We start from the raw sequence: 18,137 nt of genomic DNA, 5'->3' as shown, positions 1-18,137 counted from the left end.
GCCTAAATTTGATGAGGAATGAAGAGTCATAGAAAAATGTGATAGGTCAAAAAGAGGTATGAGCCAAGGGTGTTAAACTGGGGGAAGCTTAGCAAGGCCTGTTGTTTGGATTCCTCCAGGCACCCCTGCCTCATAGAGAGGCTGTTTCTTTCCTTGGGGTAAAGGGAGGACACCTCTCCCATGCGAGTGGGAAGATCAGAGAGACTTTCCTGCATCTGCCTATTTCTCAGATCCCTTCAGCTTAAAATATTCAGTGTGCCAAGGTGCCATATTTTGGGGTCGCATGTTCTAAACCTTGTCACTTGTCTTCCAATGACCTTTCTTAAACCTTTTTCTGGTGCCAGTTGTCCAGTCCCTTATCTAGACTATTGAAATTGCCTCCAGCTTGATTCCTCTCCAAAGAGCATTCTTAAGCATACATTATGAATTGAATTATGTCACTTTTCTGCTTCAGAGACTCCAGGAGCTTGCCAATTCCTTATTGCTTACAGAAGCCTCTGAGAATTGACCCCCTCCATCTCTTTCTGACCTCTTACCACTTCTATAGGCTCTTTATGCTCTTCTACCATGCCGCAGTGCCTTTGTACTGTCCATCCTACCTGGCACACTTTTCCCAGGTCCTCAGAGGATTGATTCTTTCTTGTCTATCCTGTTTCCAAAGTCAGCATCACCTCCACAGGGGTGCCTGCCAGGACCACCTAATCCAAAGTACCATTCTCCTGTCACACTGACCGTATCTGTTTGTTTGAAAGCACTTATCACTACCAGCATTATGAGATTAACCTTTGCGATGGTCTATTATCTGTCTCCCATAATACCTGTAGGCTGCATGAGAGCAGGACCTGTCTGTCTTGTTTGTCCCTGTGTCACTATGAACTGTATTCTCTGACACACAGAGATGGTCCATAATTGTCACTTGCAAGAATTAATACATGAATGAGTGGACACTCATGTCTACCATACAGTTTGTCTCCTGGGAAGGGAGACGATATTTCATTATTTCCAATTACTGAGGGACCCCATAAAGAAGGACAACTCATCGCACTGGGCAGAGCCACTAAATCCTCACAGGTCTCCTGATGCTCAGGTTCAGCTCCATCACACTCGTTTTGTGCTTGTATGATGTGATCCCTGTGTTGTTAATCTTGCATTTTGAGAAGTGATAAGAGTTACGTAAGATGAGACCATTTTATGGATGCGTCTTTAGCTTTCTGTTTTAATTTTGACTCATTTGTAACATGTCTAAGCTCTCACTGTAGGAGGCAGAAAGAAGTAGTAAACTCTTATCAGTCATTTTGGCTTTTTCTTAATAGTGTGCTTGCATAGAGTAGTTTGGATATTGTATTGAGAAACCACAAGAGCGCAGGTTTTTCATCAGTTTGATTCACTTTGATATCCCCAGGGGATGGAATGATAGTGTATTTGGTCAAAGATATACAACAAACAACCACAAAGTCTCGGTGATTTTATACAGCATTGTCTTATTCAAGCTACTTGTCTCTGGTGGATTAGCAAGGGGCTGTATTCATCACAAGATGTGTGATACTTAATCACAGGTCTTCGCATCAGAGGGTGTGTCTCAGCACCAGCTTGCTTAATCACCATGGCAGGGGAGGATTAGCTCGGCAAATTATATCCTGGGTTTAAGCTTCAACCCTGAGGTAACACACGTCACTTCTTCTCACATTTCATTAGCCAGAGTCACTTAAAAGGGGGCAGGCAAAAATGATCCTATTATGTGTGCATCCTGCTGTCTGGGAGAGAGAACAGGAATATTGGTGAACAGCTCTAATGCCTACTTTAAATTGTTGCCATTTTATTGAGTACTTACTATATACCACCCAGCTGCTATTCTAAGTGCTTAATTTGGAACTTCTTTATCCTTTTAACAATCCTAGATAATGTTGTTAGCTGTTTAACAGATAAAGAACCCAAAGTACAGAGAATTTAAGCATTTTTTTGCCCAAGGTCATAAAAAAAAAAAAAAAAAAGGCAGAATCAGAATTTGTACCCAAGTAGCCTGGCCCAAGAGTCAGTGTTCTTAATCTCAAGGCTACAGCGGCCTCGATACATAGTTTTCATTATTATCCAGAAAACTCTAAGCTCTTTGAAACAGAAACACCATTGTATATTTTTTATGTTCAATTTTGTACTTTGCAGTAGGAACTAAAAAAACATCCATAATATGAATTGAACTGAATAAACTAGAAATTAGATAATCAACTGCTGAAAGTTAGAGCTCTTTAATTCTCTGAAATTAAAGCTGATAGGGGAAATCTGAATCAAAACTTTGAATCCAAGACTACTAACTCCCTAGCTGGTTTGGTTCAGTGGATAAACATTGGCCTGTGGGCTGAAGTGTCCCTGGTTCCATTCTCAGTCAGGGCACATGCCCAGGTTTCGGGCTTGATCCGCAGTAGGGGGTGTGCAGGAGGCAGCTGATCAACGATTTTCATCGTTGATCTCTCTCTCTCTCTCTCTCTCTCTCTCTCTCTCTCTCTCTCTCTCTCTCCATTCCTCTTTGAAATAAATTTAAAAAAGACTAAACAATAAGGTAAATACGGACTTGTTAAAAAATATTAAAAAAAACACAAGATATAAAGGTTATCCTCCTGCTTTTTGAATGTAGTATTTTAATATAAGAAAGTCAGTTCCAGTTGCAAATACAAATATAGTTAAAAATGATATAGAGCCCTGTCTGGTTTAGCTCAACGGACAGAACATCGAATCTTGAACTGAAAGGTCCCGAGTTTGGTTCTGGTCAGGGGCATGTATCTCGGTTGCAGGCTCCGGCCCTGGTCAGGGGAGTAACCAATCGATGTGTCTCTGTCATATCGATGTTTCTTTCTCTGTCTCTCCCCCTCCCTCCCACTCTCTAAATATCAATGGCAAAATATTCTTGGATAAGGATTAACAACAACAAAATGATATAGATACATGCATGATGACATTATTTTTAGTTAGTCAAAGTCAAAGATGTTAGGAATATTTTCAGATAAACTTTTAATCATTTGAAGTAATAACAAAAAAGAGCATTCTCTTCTCTCCCCAAATGTCCCTTGCTGCCACTATCAGAGACAAATACTGGAATGAGTGGACCATGATCTGGCTCAGTATTGCATTACTGAGGTTCCTATGAACAATCAAAGATCATTACTTATAACAGGTATCTCTTGGGTCTATGCCATGTTCCAGCCTTGTATCAAACACTTCATTTTTTAAAAGTTATTAGATAATTCTCTTTTAAACAAATCTTTATTGTTGAAAGTGTTACATAAGTCCTCCTTTTCCCCCACCCCGTAAACTCTTCCAGCCTGCTCCTGTCATCCCACCCTCCAGCGCTAAACACTTTAAGTGGCTTATTTCATTTAATCTTATTCTATAAGGAAGGTGACATTATCTTTTTTTTTATAAGAAAACCGTGGCCAAGAAAGGGTAAATCCTTGCACAAGGCCCTGTATTCAGCAAACACCTGAATTGAAATGTAAACTTAGGTCTTTCGACCTCAGGGCCAGCATTCTATTGATAAAACCACTATGCACATAGCAACTGCTGGCCTTCCAGCTGTAGAAGGAGGGGATGAAGCTATAAACACATTTTATTTTAAATTTTTATTTTTTTTAACTTAAAAAAGCTTTTTAAAAAAGTCTTAACAACTTAACTCACTTTAAATTGATTTTTTAGAGAGAGAAGAGAGAAGGTGAGAGAGAAACATGGATGTAAGAGAGAAACAATAATCAGTTGCCTCCCATATACACCTGACCAGGAAGCGAACCCGGGACCTTTCAGTGCACGGCAAGAAGCTCCAACCAATTAAGCCACACCAGCCAGGGCTATTAACACTGTTTTCATTCTCAAACACCATCTCTGTATTCAAGGTCATTGTCTCTCAGAGCTGAGACTGTTAACATTGCTGTTGCTCATGAGGTTTAAGGAACAGGTTTGGCTGAAAAGACCCAAGTAGGAGTAGCATCCTTTTCACAGGACCAAGCCTTGAAAGCTTTCTTATTTATTTTATTTTGCTTATTTATTTTTATTTATTTATTTATTTTAAAAATATATTTTATTGATTTTTTTATAGAGAAGGGTAGAGAATTAGAAACATCGATGAGAGAGAATCATCAATCAGCTGCCTGTTGTACACCCCCTACTGGGGATGTACCTGCAACCAAGGTACGTGCCCTTGACTGGGATTGAACCCAGGATCCTTCAGTCCGCAGGCTGACGCTCTATCCACTGAGCCAAACCAGTTTCGGCTGAAAGCTTTTTTCTTGTAGTCTTTCTTAGCTGTGACTCTTGGCTCTTAGGCAATGGTTTCCAAGCCTAACACTGAAATTGTCTATTGACTCTCCAGTATTATGATGAAACAGTGCCCAATTTTAAAACTGCTAGTTCCTTTTGGAATATGTGGGTGGATCATTCATGCCAGCAATATTCATAGATTATAAAAATAGCTCATCTAGCCAAAACCGGTTTGGCTCAGTGGATAGAGCGTCGGCCTGTGGACTGAAAGGTCCCAGGTTCAATTCCAGTCAAGGGCATGTACATTGGTTGCGGGCACATCCCCGGTGGGGGGTGTGCAGGAGGCGGCTGGTTGATGTTTCTCTCTCATCGATGTTTCTAATCTCTATCCCTCTCCCTTCCTCTCTGTAAAAAAATCAATAAATATATATTTTAAAAACAGCTCAACTACTCAGACTTCCTTAGAGAATGGCATGTTATAGCTCAGGTAGAGCATAATGGGGAAAAACACATACATCTGGTTAAGACTGCAATGAGTTTTTTTAAATTATGACAGTGGAAGGATTTGCCAAATGCAAGTATAAACCATAAGTTTATACTGAAGTAGAAGCAAATGTAAAAATAGCTTCTACTTCAGTATAAACTTATGGTTTCATTTGAGGGAAATCCATTCAAAATATCTGCATATATTCATTGGCCATTTTATCAGTAGATCGAATTCTTTGGGTTTGCCATTGGTCCTTACTCAGCTTCTCTCTGGAATACTCTTGGAACAGGTAATTTATTAAATTGCAATTTGAGTGAATTATTACTTGCTTTCCTCTCTTTGTTGGAGACTATAGAATTAGAGTTTGATGGTAAGACAGGAAGTTAGGACTTGAAAGAACCATGGAAGTTGAAAGATATCCCACAGTTTAGCTCTTTTTGGGCCTTACATCTGCTACCTAATGTCTCATTAAGTAAAATCATCTCCAAATTGAAGCCAGTACATGAGGTATGCCTTCAGTTTTTTCCTTTTGACTTTTCCTCTGATTTATGTTTTTCTTCTTTCTATACTGTACAGATCTTTTGAACAGATATTAGATATTACCAATGTTTTGAATTACCAGGGACAATAAATACACACATGAATTTTAAAAATGGTACCTGCTTTTGAGTATCTCATAATTTATTTTTCATTGAACCAACAAAGAGACTATAACAGGTTACACATTAGGAAACTAAAGCCAAAAGGGATGAAGTAACTTGACCAGTCACACTGCTAGTTAATAGTGGAGGCCAGACTACAAACCAGATTCCATGACTGCTGGCTTATAATGTTTTCCCAACATTCCAAATTCTGTCAAGATGTTGTCTGTGATGACCTAGTTTGGTCATAAGGTAACTAGTAATTAGGAAAGAAAACAATGAACTGGACTGTAAGAATTTAATTAGAATAATTTAATTAGTTAATTAGATTGTTATCTGTCTGATGGCTGTCCTTTAGGACACTAGTACCTTGTAACTCAGAAATCTGATTTCCAAGTGATTTTAATCCTGATCTTTGTACATTAATTTATGTTAAGTTCACTTTTTAGGCTTTCTTAGTCTGAGATTCTCTTTCATGGTTCCTTTTTTATATCAAGCCTTTGATAGAAACTCTGTAGGTGGCCAATTCATGAGAATGTATAAAAAACGAGAGCCCCTGTTTTTCAGAAGCAGAGAAGTCCCCTTGGCTGTGTGACAGCCATCAGTGTAACCATCTACCACCTCCCTTGCAGTGATGGAGGCCTGATAATGTGCATAGATCTACCTTTTAAAACACGGTAAACATACCTTTTAAAACACGGTAAACATCTTTTGCTCAGGCCCGTGGCGCCGGCAGGATGGGCAAGTGTCGCGGTCTCCGTACTGGCCGGAAGCTCCGCAGCCACCGGTGGGATCAGAAGTGGCATGACAAACAGTACAAGAAGGCCCGTTTGGGCACAGCCCTGAAGGCCAACCCTTTCGGAGGCGCTTCCCATGCAAAGGGGATCGTGTTGGAAAAAGTAGGGGTTGAAGTCAAACAGCCAAATTCTGCTATCAGGAAGTGTGTCAGGGTCCAGCTGATCAAGAATGGCAAAAAAAATCACAGCCTTTATACCCAGTGATGGTTGTTTGAATTTCATTGAGGAAACTGATGAAGTTTTGGTTGCTGGATTTGGTCGCAAAGGTCATTCTGTTGGTGACATTCCTAGAGTTCGCTTTAAGGTTGTCAAAGTAGCCAATGTGTCTCTCTTGGCCTTATACAAAGGCAAGAAGGAAAGACAAATATCCTAAGTTTTGATGGTGAAATCACAGTAGTAATAAATTTTCATACGTCAAAATAAATAAATAAAATAAACACTGTAAACATACTGTCTTCAAAATCATATTAGAATAGAGGCTTGGTGCATGAAATTTGTGCATGGGGACTAAGGGGTGTCCCTCAGCCCAGCCTGCACCCTCTACAATCTGGGATATCCCTCTCATAATCCAGGACTGCTGGCACACAATTGCTTACCTGCCTGCCTTCCAGATTGCCCCTAACTGCTTCTGCCTGCCAGTCTGATCATTCCCATGCCAGACTGATTGATGTCTAACTGCTCCCCTGCCAGCCTGTTTGCCCCCAACTTCCCTCCCCTGCAGGCCTGGTCACCCCTAACTGCCCTCCCCTGCAGGGTTGATCACTTCCAACTGCCCTCCCTTGCAGGCCTGGTCCTCTCTCCATTGAACTCTCTGGTGATAAGTTTTTAGAGAAGAATGTACATATTTGTGTTTATGACTATGAGATTCCAGGACCACCAGTTGAAATGTCTTTTATTTTTTATTATTATTTCTATTAATTTTATTCTATTAATTTTTAGAGATGAAGGGAGAGGGAGGGACACAGAGAGAAACATTTATGTGAGAGCAAAATATCCATCGGCTACCACCGCATACTCACTACTGGGAATCGAGCCTGCAACGCAGACATGTACCCTAACTGGGAATTAAACCGGCAAACTTTCGGTGCCTGGGACAATGCCCAACTGAGCTACACCAGCCAGGAGTGAAATATTTTTAAAAATATCATCCAAATGTGTCAGCACTCCAATCTTGGACTGACTGCCTCCAGAACTGCGAGAAATACCATTTTGTTGTTTACACACAGTAAATAAACAAACAAATAAAACAAGAGCCATACATATGCTGTCTACAAGTGACCCACTTCAGATGAAAAGACACAAAGATTGAAAGTAAAGGGATGGAAACAAACAAAAAGCTGGGGTAGCAATACTTACACCAGACAAAATAGACTTTAAAACAAAGGCTATATAACAAGAGACAAAGAAGGACCCAGTAATTCAACTTCTGGGTATTTACCTGAAGAAACCCCAAACACTAATTCGAAAAGACATATGCACCTATATATTCACTGCGGCATTACTTAGCAATAGCCAAGATATGGAAGCAACCTAAGTGCTCATCAATAGTCAAATAAATAAAGAAGATGTGGTAGATACATGCAATGGAATATTACTTGGCAATAAAAAAGGACAAAATCTTACCATTTGCAATAACATGGATGGCCCTAGAGGGTATTGTGCTGAGTGAAATAAGTCAGAGAAAGACAAATGCCATATGATTCCACTTATATGTAGAATATAAGGACAATATAAATGAGAAAACAAACAGAAACAGACTCATAGAGACAGAACAGACGAGGGTTGCCAGAGAGAAAATGGTTTGGGGGCTGGGTGAAAAAGGATAAGTTAATAAGAAAAGCAAATTGGTGGTTACAAAATAGTCATGGGGATGTAAAGTATAGCATAGTGAATCCTATATAATAAAAGGCTAATATGCAAATTGAACAGTAGAATGACCAGTCCCTGTAGTGTGCACTGACCACCGAGGGGCAGACTCTCAATGCAGGAGCTGCTCCCTGGTGGTCAGTGCCTTCCCACAGGGGGAGTGCCGCTCAGCCAGAAGCTGGGCTCACAGCTGGTGAGTGTAGTGATTGCAGCGGCTGTGGCGGGAGTGCTAAGGATGGACTGCTGGCCAGTTGGACATCCCCCAAGGGCTCCCAGACTGCAAGAGTGTGCAGTTCGGGCTGAGGGTCCCCTGCCTCCCCGCAGCCCCCGAGTACATGAATCTCATGCACTGGGTCTCTAGTATAGTCACAATATTGTAAAAACTATGTATGATGCCAGATGGGTACTAAATTTATTGGAGATCACTTAGTAAGTGATCTAAACATCTAATCTCTGGGTTGTGCACCTACAACTAGTATAATATTGTATGTCAACTGCAATTGAAAAGTAACAAATTATTTCTTAAAATCAGGAAATGCTCTGGCCAGTGTGCTCAGTTGGTGGGAGAGTTGTCCTATAAACCAAAAGGTCTCAGATTTTATTCCTGGTCAGGGCACATACCTAGGTTGCAGGTTTAATTCCCAGACAGGAGGCAACCAATCAGTTTCTCTCTTATATCCATATTTCTCTTTCTCTCACTTTTCCTTCCTTTCTCTCTTAAATTCAATAAACATATCCTCTGATGAAGATCAAGTGAAAAATCAGGAAATTAACTGATATATCTCTACTATGTAATCCTCAAACCTTACTCCAGTATTGCCCAGTATCCCAATAATGTATTTTTTAATAATAAAAAAATCCAGTAAAAAAAAATCAGCCAAACACCTGTATTTATCATAGAATTAAAAATTAAAGCTATATACTTAGATTATGTTACAAATAAGACAGCAGGCTTCAAAAACTCCGCATTGCCAACTTGAGATGTAATTAGTTTCAGCTCTCCCAGAAATGGAATCTTAAGCTAGTCAGTCAGGAATCACCTTGTTACTGGTCCAAAGTCCATGTGCCTGATGCTTTAAAGGGCCAAAACTCTAAACGTCAGAGCTGAAGAAAAGAAAGGCTTATTGACTGAGAAGGCACCAACTGAGAAGACGGGAGTCTCAGAGGGGTCTCAAATCCATCTTACCAAAGCACAGAGTTCAGGCTTCTTTTATGTCAAACGAGTGACATGGGAGGGGATGTTATTGTAAACCTCAAGCTGCAAGTAGAATTCCTCTAATGGTTAGAAGCTGACCAAGATGCAGAGAAAGAGAGACCACGCGTTTCACTCTATTACAAACTCATCAGCACTTAGATAATCTGCCTGATGGGCCCCTGCCATCCCCTAAAAGGAAGGAAACTTGCAATAACCAACCTACTATTTTTGCCTGGTATAATGTCCTTGTTCCCACTCTCGTGGCCTATAAAAGTCTTTCATTTTGTAGAGATCCTTGGAGCTCTTTTCTCTGTCTGCTACATTGAATACTGCTCATTTTAAATAGATTTTTGCTCAAATTCACAATTTTTAATGTTTCAGTTTACCTTTTAGCAAATCCCATCATCTACAGATCACCACAATTAACCACACACACGCACACACACACACACACACACACACAAAAACACAAATTTGTTGTGCAATATTCCAAACTGTGCTCTATGCAAAAATTTGTTGTACAACATTCCAAACTGTGTTCTATATTCCATGCACTATTTTGTAATCTTTTATTTTTATTCTATAGCATAGCATGGGCATTTCCATGCGAATGAGTACAGAAAAATTTACACGACTTCTTTATCTGAAGGCCCCCTTAGTGTATTTAAGAAAAATATGTCTTAAATGGCAAAGCTAACCAAATTCAATGATTATAGCAGCTAAAAAGAGGTCTGGCTCTAGTTCCACCCACATAAAGGAATTAGCATAATTTGACTGAAACTCTGACCTAATGAATCCAGCTGCTTGATTACTGTTTGGATTCCAACCTTGTGTTTTCAGAAGAAAGACTTCTTTATCACTCCTAGACAAAATCCCCTCCTCTAACCACTAGTAGGGTTGCATTTTAAAATCTTAGCTGTTTTTTGTAAAATTGGCTTTGGAAAAACTGCCCTTGCCTACTCATTCTAGTTTCACCATTTACTGGTTTTGTGAAGTCAACTTCTGAACCTCAGTTTCCTCATGGCAAAATGGGGTAAATAATAGCTAATTACCTCATAGATTTGTTGTGAGTATCTATATATATAAAAGCATAAGTGACTGATACAACCTAACAACAGTCGACCAGTCGCTGTGATGCACACTGATGACTGGGGCTAGATGCTCAACACAGGAGCTGCCCCGGTCAGTGCACTCCCACAGCCAACCTCTCTTGGCCGGCCAGCCCCCATCAGCCCCTGGTACTAAACCGTGCATAGAATCCTGCTTCTGGGTCGGGGTTTTGTATGTAGCAGAGCAGCTCCCTTGCTGAGATCCATTGAAAGAGAGCTAGAAACGTCAATAAGAGAGAAACATTGACCAGCTGCCTCCTGCAACCCCCCCCCCCCCACACACACACACACTGGGGATGTGCCCGCAACCAATGTACATGTCCTTGACCGGAATCGAACCTAGGACCTTTCAGTCTGCAGACCGACGCTCTACCACTGAGCCAAACCGGTTTCGGCTACAGAATCTTTATAGTCTGTTCCTACAAATGGATATTATCTCCTACCTGGAAAAATTATAGTTTAAGCCAAATTAATTAAAAAATTTTTTAGAACTTTAAAAAAAAAATCTTTTTTTTTCTTCTTCAAAATGGAAGTGGGGCAATATATTTTAACAAACAAAAACACTGTTACTATTTACTTAGCAATCCTAAGTAAATAGTTTGTAAAAAGTTTCTGGGTTCTGTTGCTGAGCACACTTTTAATGAGGACTAAAACAAATAGAGGAGAATTGGGAAACCTAACAACAAAAAGAAGAAAGATTTACCAGGGAAAAAATAAAAATAAAGAATGAAGTTTAAAGTTGCCCTAAGCTTTGGGGATTTCTTATTCCAGAAAACATAGCAGTTGTATTTGTCTTCAGTTAACTCATTTTTTTTTTCCAGATTGATGATTACCCAGAATTTTTGAGTCCACAAGATAGAGAAATCAACCAACACATAAGGATCATCTATTCAACTGTTTTGAAAAAAGAATGTGAAAAGTCAAAAGATGTCAGGAAATTCTTATTACCATTTCACCATGCCAATACTAACCACAAGAAAGGTATGTAATATACTTCTTAAAGTTACACAAGAAAAGATACATTTTTTTTTTGAGGCAAAAAAGATAATGTTCTTTTATTTCTACTGAACTTTATTGGAGTATGATTGACAAATAAAAGTTTTGTATATTTAAGGTATACAGTGTTATGTTTTGATATACATATACATTGTGAAATGATACCACAATCAGGATAATTAAGATATCCATCATCTCACATAGTTGTGTGTGTGTGTGTGTGTGTGTGTGTGTGTGTGTAGTGAGAAATCTTGAGATATACTTTCTTTGCAAATTTCAAGTACACAGTACATTATTTTTAACTACAGTTACCATGTTGGACATTTTGGTCTCTAACCATATTAGGCTTTTATTATATTAAGCTATATAATAAAAGCCTAATATGCTAACTGTCTAGTCGTTTGGTCATCCATTCAACCAAAGCATAATATGCTAATGATATACTAAGGCCACTCAACAGCTTATTTTGATGTGCACTGACCACTAGGGGGTAGACGCTCCGACTGGTAGGTTAGTTTGCTGCTGGGGCCTGGCATATCAGGACTGAGCGAGATGGGCTGCAATGCCCTGGAGTCTTCCTGCAGTCCTTCCAGCTAGTCAACTTCCCACATCCCTTCCTGGCCCCGACTGTGCATAGGTAGGGGACCCTCGGCTTGGCCTGTGCCCCTTGCAATCTACGACCCCTCAGGGGATGTCACAGAGCTAGTTTTGGCCCAATCCTGCAGGCCAGGCTGAGGGACCCCACTGGTGCACGAATTTGTGCACTGGGCCTCTAGCTTATAACTGAAAGTTTGTTCCCTTTGACCAACATCTACCATTTCCCCCCACCCCCAAACCATCGTTCTATTCTCTATTACTAAAAATTTGCCTTTTTAAGATTCCATGTAAGTGAGATTATACAGTATTTGTATTTCTGTGGTTTATTTCACTTAACATAATGGCTTCCAGGTTCATCTATGTTGTCACAAAGGACAGTATTCCTTCTTTTCAAAGGCTGAATAATATTGCTCTGTGTGTGTGTGTGTGTGCGTGTATGTGTGTATGTGTATGTGTGTGTGTATCTTCTTTATCCATTTACCTGTTGCTGAATACTTAGATTGTTTCCATGTCTTAGCTACTATCAATATAAATGCTGCTGTGAACTTGGAGTGCAGATATGTCTTTGAGATAATGATTTTATTTCTTTTGCATATATATCCAGAAGTGGACTACTGAATCATATGGTAGTTTATTTTATTTTTTTGAGGGACTTCCATACTGGTTTCCAGAATGGCTGTACATTCTCACCACCAGTGCACTTCCTTACCAAGACTTATCTTTTTCCTTTCTTATAACCCGAGATCATCTTAACAGGGGTGAAGTGACATTTCATTACAATTTTGATTTGAGGTGTTGAGAAGATAATGTTCTTGACGTTGAGGAGGAGCTGACCAATCCATTACAACAGCATAGTGCCAGGGCGTAGTGTGCCATGAATAAGATATGTTGAAAGGAAGGAAAGAAGGAAAAGAATGGAGAGGAATGGGGGAGGGAGGGAAGCCTGGAAAAGAAAAATAGAAAAAAAATGAGAGAAAGAAGGATGTTTACTAAATATTGGTGTTTTAAAAAACAGAATGAGTTAGAATCTGGATTCTATGTAGTCAGTTCCTCTTTGATTTTAATAATCTTATTAACACCACTAGAGGCCCGATGCATGAAATTCATGCACAGGGTTGGGGGAATAACCTCAACCCAGCCTGCATCCTCTTCAATCTGGGACCCCTTGGGGGATGTCCAAATGCAAGTCTAGACCAGCAGTTAGACATCCCCCTCACAATCCTGGACAACTGGCTCCTAGTTGCTCACCTGTCTACCTGCCTGGTCTCCCCTAACTTCCCCCCACACCAGCCTAATCACTCCTAACTGCCCCACCCTGCCATCCTGGTCACCCCTAACTGCCCCCCACTGCCAGCCAGGTCGCCCCCAACTGCCCCCTGCCAGCCTAATTGCCCCTCACAGCCCCCCTCCCGTTGGCCTGGTCACCCCTGCTTGTTCAGTTGTTTGGTTGTTCCTCACTAACCACCCTGCCGTCCTGTTTGCCCCTGACTGCCCCCTGCTGCCAGCTAGGTTGCGCCCAACTTCCCCCCCACTAGCCTAGTCACCCCTCACTGCCTCCTCCCTAATCACCCCCAACTGCTCCCCTGCCAGCCTGATCACCCTTCACAGGCCCCCCCACTGGCCTGGTTGCCCCACACAGCCTGCTTGTTCAGTTGTTGGTTATTCCTCGGGCAGGCCCTGGAAGGCTGCGGGGGGGGGGGGGGGGGGGGGGGGGCTGAAGGGACTGGGGGACTCTAGAGTGGCCAGACCTGCCTGGGAGTGGGCCCAGCCGTGCCATGCCTGCTGCCCCATGGGGCTGGGGGGACTGGGTGCTGCCATCTTGTCGCTGTAGGCACCTCCATTTTTGAGGGTGTGGAGGTCAATTAGCATATTCCCTCCTTATTGGCTATGGGTGCCTCCATCTTTGTGGGGGTGTGATGGTTAATTAGCATATTCCCTCTTTATTAGATAGGATAGATTTTAACAGGAAACCGAGTGAAGAAGTGCAGGGGTAACTGGAAGATTGTATCCCTGGCTTAGGGAGAAGTGCTGATAGTTATCTTTGTGCTCCCTCTCAACAGCAAGAGAGGCCAAGGTCCTGCCCTGACAATTATGGCTTATTATGGTTAATACCAGCATTCACTCTTCATTCAAAAACATTTGTTGGGAATCTATTCACCCAATAGTGAAACATACATTCATAAAAAGATGAAAAATCACCTTTAGATTTTGTGTTGAGGGTGTACTGCCACTGATGCAGGTGGTTTTCTTGTAGTACCCAAGGAGATCTAGAAACTCCACAATAGGGTGGGGTGGGAAGGGGAGGATAAGGAGTTAGGACTCCCTGTGCTCACCTGGCTCAACCAAAGCTGCCCTGCTTTTAAGTTTCACATTTTGTACTTTACCTAAATGTTTCTTGTGGATTAGTTCTAAAAATTGAAAGATGGATGGATAAAAATAAAATAGAAATATAGTACGGCATTACCCTGCTTACTTTCATGATATATATATCCATCCACGAATATAAAGAAACCCTTTAGGGTATTGATCCCCATAATTGGTAGCTGGTAAAAAGCAGAGAAAAAGAGCATGGAGTTTGGATTCAGCTAAGCCTAGACTTGAATCTTTAGCTCTCACCTTTCCTGGTTGTGTGACCTTCTCAAGTCACTTAACTATTGTGAGCCTCAGTTTTCTTTCTTTGTTATTATATTCATATGATTGTTGTATTATATGAAATAATGTGGGCAGGGCAGGGCACACAGCAGGAAAGCAGTTAAGATCTCATCTGTAGCATAGAATGAGAGGGAAGAATAAAGTCCAAAGTGGCTCCTGGATAGGCCCTTCCATTTCTGGCATCCACCCAGAGGAGCTAGACCAGCCCATTCCCTCTTCATCAGACTCCAAGTCAGATTCACAGCCTCTTCGAGTACTGAATAGGTACAAAATATGAGAAAACCGTCCAATGCTTGTACATGGATGGACACTTTTCCATGCTGACACTCTATGGCATAGCAACTGTGTACAGAAGTTGTAATTAGTAGCCTTATTAAATCCCTGGGTACTCACCAGGTCTCTTGTCACACTAACAGGATATCTAACTGGTGTTGTTTGCCTTAAATGAATATTTATCCTTGTCCACAGTACCATGATTCTTGTGTTTGTTTGTTTTTCCCCCCTTCCAACATTTATAAGACAAAAACACACATTAAAGTAGCAAATTGCAGGTAGAAATTCTATGAACTTTAAATTCCTAGAAACTTTGCAAATTATGTTAAAAGAAGTGAAGAATTAAAAAAAACACACCACACTTATCTGATGATCATGCACATGGTTATCTATAGAATTATACCCCTTCCCAACTGTTTTTAAAAAAATATATTTTATTGATTTTTTTACAGAGAGGAAGGGAGAGAGATAGAGAGCTAGAAACGTCGATGAGAGAGAAACACTGACCAGTTGCCTCTTGCACACCCCCCACCGGGGATGTGCCCGCAACCAATGCACCTGCCCCTGACTGGAATCGAACCTGGGACCCTTCAGTCCGCAGACGGACACTCTACCACTGAGCCAAACCGGCCTCGGCCCAACTGTTTTTTTTTTACTTTCATCTCAAAAGGTCCCATCTGGCACTTTTACACAATGACTTCTGAAAACGTGAAACTGCCACTGTCACAGGGAGTCACACAACACACAGTAGAGGATAAGACTGCTCCCCCTCTGGAGCCTGCCGACAGTAGCACTCTGTGTTCCTGCTCTCCCCGGCGCCTGTTCCCTGGGCAGGTGCTGCTGTGCACACAGGACCTGTGGCTCTCCCAGACACGCTGAAACATGTGGTCCTGAAGCAAGAGAGAGGCTCCCACCTGTCTGCCCATCTGTTTGACAGTAGCCAGCACGGAAGTCTTCGGTGTTCGTGGTGACGTCCTGCCTAGAGAAGCAGCACACATAGCCTACGGGGCATTAGCTAAAGACCATGATTAGGACGGACTCCAAACCTCTTGGGTGGAAGCCTGGGGAATATTTGTGCCATGTGGCAAAAGTGCTCACACTCCAGATAACTGGGTTATCTTAACAGAGGAAGCTCAAAATTACAAGTGATTTATCATAAAAATTCTCAGTTTCCTGATCACATTTTTAGCGGGATTCCTTATTAGGCCCATTTTTTTTTTTTGGGAGATTCTGAGAAAAAGAGGCTTTTCTCAATCGTATACACGTGTGCTTATAGGGGCCACTGTTAACACTTTGAATTGTACGTGTGTGTGTGTGTGTGTGTGTATAATTTAAAAAATATATATATTTTATTGATTTTCCACAGAGAGTAAGGGAGAGGGATAGAGAGCTAGAAACGTCGATGAGAGAGACACATCGACCAGCTGCCTCTTGCACACCCAATTGCGCAACCAATGTACATGCCCTTGACCAGAATCGAACCTGGGACCTTTCAGTCCGCAGACCAACGCTCTACCACTGAGCCAAACCGGTTTCGGCTATAATTTTTATTTTAAATCTAAAACAGCTATTTTCTAAAACCACTGATGTGGGATAAAACTAAAATAACAGAGCACTGATAAGTCTCTCAGGTTTAGTGTGTGACTTTTACATAAGCTCGGCACAGAGATAGAGTTTGAAAAATATAATCGACCCTCCTGCAGTTAAGAAAGCAGATGCATTCTTTTTGCAATGTTGCTTCTAAAACTGTCTCTCAGCCGACCAGCATTACTGAACATGCCATCAGATATACACTGTGCTAAATGGCTGAAGGACTTCAGACATAAGCTACTAAGAAGAGTGTCGGCTTGTGTGTGCACACTAGAGAAGACCTTGGCTGATAACTCTATTATCTATCACCTGTAGTCAGGCTCTCTTGTCACTGTTGCCTTATACCTGCCAACTTCTAGTCATTGGCAGAAGACCAGGAGACCAGGCATTCCATCAGCCGTAGAGACAGACTTCGGGCCATACTTCGTTTTTCAGTGGAGTGCACAGATGAACCTGAGATTCTCCACACCGCTGTTACAAATTAGAATTTAAAGCTAGCCTTGGCTGGTCTGGCTCAGTGGATTGTGCACCTACAACTCGGCCTGCTGACTGAAGGGTCCTGGATTTGTTTCTGTTCAAGGGCACATGCCCGGGTTGTGGGCTCAATCCCCAGTAGGGGGCGTGCAGGAGGCAGCCGATCAAAGATTCTCATCATTGATGTTTCCATTTCTCTTTCCCTCTCCCTTCCTCTCTGAAATCAATAAAATTATATTTAAAAAAAAATTTTTTTTTAATTAAAGCTATCATAGAGACAGGTAGGTACATTGATAACATAGTTGTTTGGTAGCAACATTTTAATGACCTCATACCAAAAAGAGCAAGTTCAAGTTTGGTTAGTGAACTTGGATGAGATCAGGTTTAAGACAACTTAAAGCTTGTTGTTGTTCAGGTAGTTGTTTAGGTAGTACTGCTTCCTAATAGAGAAGCCTTAGTGGTCTCTAAGGCTTCCCAGCATACCATCAGGGATGTGCTCTATGTTGCTAGTTCTCCTCTAAGCAGCTTGTTCCCTGGGTAGGTACTGCTGTGTAGCTGGGACCCCTGTGGCTCCTCCTAAACATGTAATATGTGGTCCTGAAGCAAGAGATAGGCTCCAACCTGTCTGACCTCTGGGCCACGTGTGCTATGTTCTCCTTAATTCCAGCACCAATCAGAGGCATAAAGTCTGTCACATTTAGTACCTGTATTTGTGAAATGCCTACTCTTAGAAGTGTCTTTGACAAGTGGGGTCTTAAACAGTTATGTATTGTAAAGGTTCTTAGTTTGCAAGTAGAAAAAAATGGATTCTGCCTCTCTAAATGCCAAAGGGAATCCCTCAGAAGGATTTTGAAATTGCTTAGGGGATTGAAAGGGGAACAGAAGGGCCAAATAATGGAAGACTAAGAACCAGGGGCCTTACTAGCATGTTGGGGAACACCATCTTTTAGGATCCAGTCAGCTTAAAAGACTCCTACCTCTGCCTCTCAAGTCCAAAGGTCACGAGTCTAGGGGGACACATTGATCGACCAGTTTGGATTAAAAGTGCACCCTTAGACCATTCCGCTATGGCTAGGGCAGGGGTTTGGATCTGGGTTTTGTAGGGATTAAAACTCATACAATTTGCAGATCCCTCTTTAAGAAAGAGTTAAAACACCATGTACAATGACTGCAGCACTCCAAAGAAACCTGGGCAGAAGAAATCACAAAGTGCCTGTG

The 18,137-nt window shown here is 41.5% G+C and overlaps 1 protein-coding gene, 1 long non-coding RNA gene and 1 pseudogene across 3 annotated transcripts in view; 2 read left to right on the top strand and 1 right to left on the bottom strand.

Annotated features, from left to right (window-relative positions):
* The window catches only part of LOC118730721, a 100,087-nt gene that overhangs the window by 6,493 nt on the left and 75,457 nt on the right, over window positions 1–18,137 (bottom strand). The gene's annotated exons all lie outside the window — the stretch shown is intronic.
* Window positions 1–18,137, top strand: part of CUNH12orf56 (chromosome unknown C12orf56 homolog) — a 74,910-nt gene that overhangs the window by 8,314 nt on the left and 48,459 nt on the right. The window contains exon 2 of the mRNA XM_036458867.2: window positions 11,159–11,318. Coding sequence (XP_036314760.1) covers window positions 11,159–11,318 — 160 coding nt within the window. The remainder of the gene's footprint in view (window positions 1–11,158; window positions 11,319–18,137) is intronic.
* LOC118730720 lies at window positions 6,081–6,579 on the top strand (annotated as a pseudogene).

Source organism: Pipistrellus kuhlii, unplaced genomic scaffold, assembly GCF_014108245.1.
Source record: "Pipistrellus kuhlii isolate mPipKuh1 unplaced genomic scaffold, mPipKuh1.p scaffold_m20_p_3, whole genome shotgun sequence".
NCBI lineage: Eukaryota > Metazoa > Chordata > Mammalia > Chiroptera > Vespertilionidae > Pipistrellus > Pipistrellus kuhlii.
Note: the sequence above shows the minus strand (reverse complement) of the source record. Positions and strands in the feature narration are given on the sequence as shown.